Source organism: Diadema setosum, chromosome 4 (genome assembly GCF_964275005.1).
Source record: "Diadema setosum chromosome 4, eeDiaSeto1, whole genome shotgun sequence".
Classification (NCBI taxonomy): Eukaryota; Metazoa; Echinodermata; class Echinoidea; order Diadematoida; family Diadematidae; genus Diadema; species Diadema setosum.
Genome location: NC_092688.1, coordinates 16,960,588 through 16,970,762, shown reverse-complemented (window position 1 = coordinate 16,970,762; position 10,175 = coordinate 16,960,588). Strand labels below are relative to the sequence as shown.

The 10,175-nt window shown below is 42.7% G+C and overlaps 1 protein-coding gene across 1 annotated transcript in view; it reads right to left on the bottom strand.

The window, feature by feature from the left end:
* Positions 1-556: 556 nt before the first annotated feature.
* Positions 557-10,175, bottom strand: part of LOC140226953 (LIM/homeobox protein Lhx5-like) — an 81,975-nt gene continuing 72,356 nt past the window's right edge. The window contains exon 5 of the mRNA XM_072307387.1: positions 557-978. Within this exon, the coding sequence (XP_072163488.1) occupies positions 557-978 (422 nt within the window). The remainder of the gene's footprint in view (positions 979-10,175) is intronic.

The window sequence follows — 10,175 nt, the reverse complement described above, 5'->3', positions numbered from 1 at the left end:
AAGGTCGGCTCGAAATTAGGCTAAGTTCACAGTGTGTCTCTGTCGTGAAAAGAGTGCTCCTTGTTTGGCAAATACGAATCCACGTTGTCCACTCTGGTGAGTATTGTCTTGAAGCTGATCGCTCTGGTAACGTTGTCTTCGGATGTCACAGGTTTGGCGGGATTCATGCTGGCAACAATTGAGTATAATACTGCTGATTTCAAGTCTGTCAGCCGTAGTGTCCACTTGAGCAAGAGTGCGAAAGCTCATTCAGCCTCTATGTCCACTCAATAACTTACATCAACTTTGCGAAGTGAAGATATAAAAAAATGATCGCGAACAAAATTAGAGTGAAAGTCACATCAATATGAAAATTCATAGGAACTTTGTACATCATTGACTTGAGCCGACATAAATATCCACGAACGGATTATGTACGATATAATTATATTCTTTTGTGTGTGAATCATGTACTGTTCTCACTTATCAAAGAATGAAAGCATATCTAGAGATACAGCTCGTGAGAGTTTCTCCTCATTGTGCGTGTTTCCGCGCACCAGGGGCTCGAATCATGATGTCACCACACCCCCTCGCTCAGTTCTTGGTGCGGCGGTACGCCGCGGAACCCGTTTCCGTGTGGCGGAGCGCCCCCTCTCGGCGGGCCGAACCTGTCGCCCATGTGCGGGTGATGATGGTGGTGGTGGAACATGTCCCCGTTGGCGGTGACGGGCGGTAGATGCTGCAAGGGTTCGGGGCTGGTGTTCATCTCCTTGCCGGGCAGGAAGTCGCTGCCGTCGGGCGGTAGCCCACCTCCCATCCCCGTTTGTGATACTGGGATGTGGTGGTCCATGGGGTGGTTGCCCTGGGACGCAGGAGGATGCAGGTAGGGTGCCATCTCCGTGGGCTGTACGGGCGCCTCGGAGGACGGGGGGCCGTTCGGATGGCCCGGGTGAAAGTAGTCAAAGTATCCCGCTGGCCCATAGTAATCCGGGTTTCCGTCTGTGGAAATACAAGAAAGCAAAGAAATGCACTATGTTAACCTTCTTAGCTTCACGTATTCATTCTATGATAACAAGAAATATCCGAAGCCTCCACTGGTTTTTTTATTTTATTATTATTATTTCTTGGAAGAAAATCGAACAAAATATTAGCGAATCCTGATTTCACGACAGTCGCTTTATTTTGCGCAATTAATTTCAACAGCACGGTCCGTTGTATAACCCAACACAGGCCTGATTACTGCGCTGAGAGCTTTTACACAAAATGTCTTCCTTAAGTCAAGGAGATGGATTTGGCTTTCCACCTCCCTGCTCAAACATTCTCTCGACACTTCCAAACTAACTATACACATCAATGGCTGTGTGACCTCCTTCACGACTGAATGAAGCTTTATCATGGTGCGATATATGCTGCGCAAGAAGAATGGCGCCTCATATTATCTATGCTGGTCTGCGGCATTCTTGAATGTTGAAAAGAAGTAGTTCCACATTGCAGCTATACTGAGTCTCCAGCCGTAGTGCTCTCCGCAGAGGATTGCACAATGGTGGCGTCCTACCGCCCAATCCCCGTTTCGCTTAATGTGACGAAGCGCATGAACTCGATATTTACAGAGCTTTAATGTAGCCAGTAGAAGGTGGGTTAAACTGAAGGTGGGGAGAAAAAAAAAGGCGAAAGAGAGAGAGCTACGAAGCGGAGAGAGTGTAGCGAGGCGGAGATCTGGGCAAGACTTAGCACCTCCTTGTAGTGTAGCCCCTCACGTATCTCGGACCAAGACGGCTTTACACCTTCCTGTAGCTAAATCCCCATCTGGTGTTTCATTACACATCGCTTTTTCCCCTCCTGCTCACTTGCTACCATCCTTCATTCCGTATTCCCTTCTTTCAAATCTCACGCTTTCTCTCCAGTTTCCTACCGCCATCTGAGCAAAATCACCCTGACTATAAAATCGAACAGAAAAAAAGGGAAAATACAGACAGAAGGGAAGGTTTAGGATGTGGCTCGTATGTGTGTAACGTTCGTGCCACTGAAAACATCGACCGACCGAATCATCAACACGCCGCATATCATTTTCACTGTTTCTGTCGTGCTTACACGAGTACTTCCGTCTATCGTTTTCCCCTTTGTGAATTTTACATGAGGATTTGTTTGGTTCCTAGTCGAGCCAGAGTGTAGTTCTGCGAGACAGAAGCAAGCATTGTAATTGTAACATTATCCCTCCCTACGTAACACTTTGCTGACCTACGACCCTTTCTTCTCCAATAATGAATGCGTGTGTGCAGAGCAGCGATAGACGGGAACGCGCTCGTGATCACGATATCGGCACAATCTTGTTTGAAACCCATTCTTAACCCTCTCAGCATCGCCATAAAATGGAATATATAGGAATATTACGTACATCGTGCTTCCCACGGAGCTGAGAGGGTTATGTGACAGGTGTTTGATGCAAGTTCTGCAGATTTGCTTTATTTTTCGCTGCTGAGGAGCGACAAAGTGAAATGGGTCTTGTTTAAAATTCAAGTATCAAAAGTTTAAAATTCAAGTTATAGTTTGGTATTATGACAAGGAAAGACATGGGCCCTTCGTGTTTTTTGCAAAGACGTCGACGTCCAGTAAGAGCGTTGGTTTGTCCCGATCTCATATCAAACGCCATGGCTCAGTTTTTGAAAAGGCGGTTTTTGTTTCTTCTAATAAATATACTTTTTCACGTCATCGTGACGTAATGGAAATCATTGGCCGGCCAGATATGCTTTCAAAACTTGCGGGACCTTTAAATTGGTATCATCACTCTGTCCAATATGCAGCTTGAAAGTTTGTATGATCATATGTCACACTTCTCTGTAAAGAATTCGTATCGTCATCGATGACTCACGAACAGAAAACTTGAACAATAACTTTTCCGGTTTGTGAGGATCGTAATATTCACCTATCTTACACAGCTCACTACTTTCCACTTCTTTTCTTTTTATATTTATTCAATAATGCATGTTTGTCATGTGCTTTTCCACTTCAGAGGTGAGCTCAAGCAGAGATGTACGAATGCCGTACATTCCTGCATGTCCTGGAACCGAGACTATCTAACCATAGAAGAAGGAAAGGAGAAAAAAAAAATATTGTGGAGATCTCGTGATGTCATAATGCCATACTGTTTCGAAGCGGTGGCATCCCCGTTGAGCTAAATGCGGCTACCTGGTCATTGAAGAAGCGGTGTAACGAAACGAAGTAAAATGCAAGAATCGCCGTCAGTGATGGCACTGAAGGGTCCGTGCAGTTAGAGATAATTTTCGCTGCATGCCACCGCTCTGCGTGAGATGGACGGGAGTACCTGGGAACAGCGAAAGTCTTCGGAGAAATGTCACAGCATGTGACAAATTCGTTTATCACTCGAATGTCTGATGTTTCGACTAGATCGCTTCATCCATTTTGTAACAATTCCTTCTGTCATTATACATACATTTCGATATTTTTTTTCTTTGCCAGTAGAGTGTATTATAGCAAATAAAACAACTCGATCATCATCGCAAGCACTGAAATCACATTGAAATTACCCATGATGTATCATTTTGCTAGCGAAAGCACGCACAAGTTTAGCACACAGCGGGCAGGATATATCGTGCTTCGGTTACACCGTAAGGAGGGGGGGGGGGCATTGCCAACGCTATATTTTCACGACAACGTGTAATGGCGTGGTAATGGAGTAGTAATGATATTTTCAAGTAATTTGCTCCTTTTACCAATTAGGTGCATGGTTGGCGAGATGAAATATTACTTTTCCATCGCCTTGTCACTTACGATGGCACTTCAAATTTTACATGCATGGTGCAAACTTATTATTCTATAACTATTTTCGTTTGTTTGTTTGTTTGTTTTTGTTGGTTTTTTTTTGCGCAGTTATAATCAACTCGGATTCGTAGAACTGCAATATCTGACAGCAACGCACAAAAGCACGCATACTTACAAAAACTAGTACATCGATCATTTGGCATAAAGAACGGTTAATCTAGCGAGGTTAATATAAACATTAACGTCGTTTTGCACTTAATATGATAAATGATGAAGTGTAAAGAGGAAATAATCATGGAAGACATTTTACCGACGTAGATTGAATACATGTTATTTGAGGAATATGAAGATAAACAAAATGTAAATAGAGGAGGAATATCATGCAGCCTTTGAGAGGTCAAAGTTGATAAGACAGAGAGAGAAAGGGGTGCAAGGGGTGGGGTGGGGAGGAGAAAACAGTTGAGAACCAAACAGCCCTGGGTCCACGAAATTTATATGTATGTTGAGGAAAACAAGAAAGGATCTATTAAATTAAAACTATAAAATATCTTTCAGTCACGACTAATGAGTGGCAATCTTATATATCATATTCTGTATACTATTTATATGTCTTTGAAAAGTTTTAAAATAGTCTTATATCAAAATGAGAAACTGCTCATATCGACTCTAACGCATTCAAAAATAAGAAAAAAAAATATAGGGAAAGAGTAAGATAATGGAAAGAAAGAGAGAAAGGCGGGGATGGAGAGGGGAGAAGGCGGCAGGAGGGGGTCATCTAGGAAATACAGGCGACAGGCAACAAAGTGTTTTGCAGACAGTAACTCAACGCAGTGGAACTAACTCGTCTGGACAAAAGCGGAGACTTGAAACCGACCCTGCCGCGGAGCATATGTATACGAGGCGCTGAACAAACACGCGGCCAGAGGTCTCGGGTCGAGTTTACCCTCCGTGCGCCGTGCATACCTTCAGCGGCTTATCATGCCATGTCATCTGATGTAAGCGGGCGAATTACAAGAGGGGAAAAAGAGTTTGGCACGAGCATTCCGACCATTTTCGATGTGGCTGCACCGATAATGGCCTTGTGGTGGCAGTAGTTTAACACTGCTGTTCATTAGCTTTAAAACATGTCATTAGTATCGCATTATGGACATTTAAAAGAGTGAACGCATGGGACCTACTAATGATTATGATTGTGGAACCGTGATTACGATGATGTCGACTATAAATGCTTTGAATTCTACAAGTCATCAACCGTAACGATAAAACTGCGTAAAAAATGTACACTCAATTTCGCCTTAAAAAAAGAAAAGAAAGTGTACACTCCTTTATTTTGGTATATTGTGTGCATCCCTCAGTACCATGACTATAATTATGTACGCTGCAAAAGTGTGCCAAACGCGCTGAAGCTCGTCCATACTCCCTCCAAGCTAAATGTCACTAGGGACAATACTCATATACAGCAACCAAACAATCCAAACTTATTCTATACCCTTAGTGAAGGAGAAGGGAGGAGGAAACAGAAAAAGAGATCAGAGGTATTTAGAGAACGCGCGAAGCCCGGAGCGACGTCGAATCGTATGAGTACACAGAGCAGGTTGAAACTGACCGCCACACAGCGCGCCAATTGTCCCCCGACGGAACCGCGATCGCTTGGCGAAGACACACAGTGTACGGGGCCGAGCTTGAAAACGAACGGTGTAATTCCCACTGACAAATTGGGCTATAGCCGTACAGCGACATTTTCCATTCACCCCCCCCCCCCATCCTCCCCTCGCATCGTGTCTTACCCTCTGTCATACCTAGAGATGCGATCGATGACTGTTTGTCAAGATATCGATATAATATTGTCCATATTTACATCTATCTTTAAAATATTAAACTTGCACTTTAAACACGATGGACCAAATTTAACGAAATCGCTGCTGTATCTATAATAAAAAAAAAATGCAATTCAATTAAGTGCAGCTCAGTTCTTATAAGCACATCTTCTTTTATCTATTTACCGTAAGATAGTGACATAGCTAAGATGATGACATAGCTATGATGCTAAAACGTTTTGTTGTTGTTGTATCAATGCCAAATACTGCATTATCGGAAGCTTAGAGTGAGGAAAAAGCATCAATATCGGTTAAACATTATTCATTGACAAATTCTACGGAACTACATTGTGTCTACGCCTCCTTATGTCACGGCCTCATAATGTTGAGGAAGCTGGCTTGCATACGATTAATAAATCTTTAAACTGTACATGCAGTGAGAAGATACGATAGAGTGCAAACCTTGATCATACAGATATTGTATGAGCAGTCCAATGTTTGCCTATTATTGCTCTAAGCATGTGACGTCACACCCCCTAGGGAGTGCTTTCGGTGATCAAACATTTGAGTTTGTACGATTCAATATTGTACACTAGCAACATGTTGAAGCAGCGATACCGCGATACACACAACCACACACACAATACAAAAACGCTAGCGCATGGCACAGATCTTTACTTTGACACCATGTACTTGGTGTAATTAACAGTCCGCCCTCTTGAGTTTTGAGGACCCTCCTGTCCCTCCTTCTTTTCGCTGGTGAGCGTCGCTCTTATCTGGGACTCGAGCGCGGTTTACTGTATCACAACGCGTAACGCGAGCTGGCGCAGCAAACAGCGACTCACAGGTCCTTGTAAAGTAGACTGCAACACGAGATCTCGATAAATTTCCGGTCAATTTCGGATAGCAGAAGGTGCGAAAATGCTGCGACCCCCCCCCCCCCCGTTTCTCCATCCCCTTCTCTCTCCTTTAAATTGCCCTTCTGTCGAAGAGGGGACGCCCTCAACTCATTACAGTCAGTAATTGAGGATGGGACTCAAGATGGGAAGGTGTCAATCCCTGACTACCGAAGCTACCAGAGCTCGCGGGAGAGAGTGTTCGGTGGTCAGGCGACCAGTCCGCCTCATATTCAGCGCACGCGAGGCGCTCAATTTGTTGTCAAGTGTATAGAGAGAAAGGTCAACCAGCGCAGAAGATAGCAGCGTGCTTGTGATGCGAAATGCCCAGCCTTCGTCTGACTAAATTGTGTGTTGTTTCATGGCGGACTCACGGGAACAAATTGGTACGAGCCTACGGCGTGGCGCCAACCAACTTTTATATCTGTGTTGTCGACTTATGTCGACTTATGCAAAAGAATGTAAAAAATGCACACACACATGATGATATCAAGAGAGAGAGGGAGAGAGAGGAAAGATGCTGAGTGTATATATATATATATACATATATATATATATATATATATATATATATATATGTGTGTGTGTGTGTGTGTGTGTGTGTGTAATTTGCTTACAAGGTATTCCCTTTCCTCCGTTAGTTACACAGAAACTACTCTCAAATTTTGTCTCGGTATTCCTGGTAACTTTAGACAACATTCTACATAAGCTGATGATAAATTCCACATTACATTCGTTATAATTAGTAGACTTATATCATAAATCTTTCAGAGCCACGGGAAGCACTAAACCTACTGTAAATGTCATCATGCAGCCCAAAGTCAGATATAAAACTTCGTCTACGAGATAATTTTATGCAGCTTTTACGGCAGATATTTCGCCATATTAGACTATAATAATTCATGAGTTTAAGGATAAATGGAAATTCTTGATTTCCATTTATATGCCTTACATGTGATATCATTGCTTACACAGACGAGAAGCCATAGCCAGGAATTTCACTACTGTGGGACCAAACCAGTGCAGCAGGCGGTATACGGCACAACATTAAAAATATGATTGGTACAGTCTCTGTTTTACCTCATTTCAAATGCTTGAAAATAGTTTTATACAGCTTGCTCTTTTGCATCGGAAGACCAATGACCCGATGACAGAACACATCAAAGTGGTCAAAATCGAACTTTGTCTTTCACACAAACACGATGTATACATTTAAGAGCTCATTTAGAGGGTATCGAGTTGTTGTTGTTCATCACTCCGTCCTAGGATGGCGCCCTAAGTGTCCATTGCAATATAATTTCGGATGGTCGTCTGCAACAGACGTTTTAACGTGTATCTCTTCTGAACGTAGCTGCACATTACTCCTGGTGATTATTGGCTATCCAGTGGTGCACTGTATGTTGTATGTCGACATTTAAATCAGTGTCAAAGGTTGATCAAATAGTTTGTTAGCAAAACACACATACACACACATACACACAGAGAGAAACTAAACTGATCGATTCAACTATACAATGCTTCTATAGACTGAGTGACGAAAACATTTCTTTTCACATGTTCAGAGTTCTTTAGAAAATGCACATAATTCTTTGATTCCCTCAAGGGATTCTGGTTTAAATCTGGCGATATCAATTAATGTTTGGCCTCGACAACAAAGAATTTGAGAGAGTTCGTCTCCACCTATACTCATATCAGAGAACCACCATGGAAGAAATAAATCCATTTAAACATAGTATGCATAACACAAAGCAGCAAGAGAGCAAATGTTAAAAACTCAACTAAAGGCAAATTACATAATCGCGTAGGTGTAAAATTGGCTAATCGGATTCCGTCTAGAAAATGGCGCACGCTGTAATCTGGTCTTAACCACTTGTTCGCAAGGACGCGGAGTCAGAAGCAACTTTTTTTTTTTTTTTTTTGCACGCTGTCTTAATCTGCGTGGCTACATGAAGAAAATGCCTCCCCAAACACTCCCATTCATCTATGTTACACTTTAAGAACCTCATTGGATTTGAAGGCTTGACTTGCGAACACAGCAAACTGGAAGTCACTTTTGCTTGAGATTAAATGGGGCGGTTCGATTATCGCAGCTTGATCTAATGAAGATGAACTGCGTTACATCAAGCCTCACATTACGCCAATACAGCACACAAAGCTCCCGCACAACAGACTATTATCTCGCGCATGTGCCGTTACCTCTAAGCTTCGTGGGATCGCACGCACTGCCTTTTACCACTTGACCAGTGGTGACGCCAGAAAGGGATAGCTACAGACATAGGACACACATGGACCAAAGCGTGTTGTACAGGATAACGCAACATCATGAGACACGCCGGGGTGACCAATTCGAATGCGTCAAAAGTTGGTTGGTCTCTGCATGGAACTAATGGTCTCTGATGACCCAGTGAATGAGTATCACACGACTCATGTCCTAACACCAGATCAGTGGTCCTAGCCCGTTGGTCCACGTTCAAGCCAGTGTCTCGACTTGATAGATGAATACAGAGCTGTTTCATTGTTGTCGAAGTCTAAGACTTTTTTCACAGAAGCTTTTTTTTTTATTTGTTAAGTGAATAAACAACTTCGTTATATTCTTATCTAAAAATTACTTTCCCCTTTTGTCGGATGTTAACCTGCAAGTGGTCGATTCAGTTCTCGTCCGGTTTGTGATGTATGTTCTAGCCAGCCCGACTCGATACGTTGAATACGGGCAATGCTCAGGCCATTTAATTCCAGTACCCGGTCGGGATGGACCGAGATCGGTATAGTAATGTTATAAAGATGTTTATCAGATGGCCCAATGAAAGTTACACACAATATTACGCTGCGATCTGACGGAATTCTCATTTCAATTTTACTGAAATTTCACTCTTTTCAGCCTTACAGTGTTACCCAGTATCATCTTCCTCAAATATTGGTGCGCGAAGACTAAAACTGGAAAAAATGAAAACACTACGTTGGAACTGACGCGGGATGAGGGTGGTGTAAAATTTAAAGCCTAAATAATCATCTGTTACAAAACATGTAAGATCAGAAGCTCATGGACGTGCACCTTTGAAAAGTTTAGTAATTTTGAACACCTACAATAGGCAAAATGTCTAAAAGGCCGCGGAACATACATGGATACTTTAACAGCCACTAACTTGTTCGATCACTTTTAAGTTTGTGTTTGTATCGTATAAGCTTCACAGTTGAAGAGTTATGAGGCAGCCATTAATGGATATTAGCGCGTCTTTTGCTTCTTATCCTGTAAATGTACTTAGAACTTATTACATTCTCTCGACAGTTTTTGAATCGTGCTGTATACAGAAGGGTGAAAGGAAAATCACGGCACCTTTACCTGAGATCTGTTTTTTAACCGTCGCAGGCAAGCTGCGACCTCTAGCGTGGGTCCTATGTGAATGCTACGCGTGCGTTGAGCCGATAATAGGTCGATATACACTGCATGGCTTCGGGTCGTAATGACCCAATGACGGACATTGTGCTCTTTGCAGAGGAAAAAGAAAATAAACGCGAAAATTGTAATTGTGCGAAATTGGTGAGGGGATTTTCAACGCCCATAAACTTTAGGAGATCTTCTTATCTAAATTGGATCGAATTATTACACCTTGTCACATTTTAATGACAGAAAATTGTGAGCGTGAACGTATCGCTTGGAGGCTTCACCTATTTTGGAGGAAAAATGTCGGTAAGCACAGGTTGC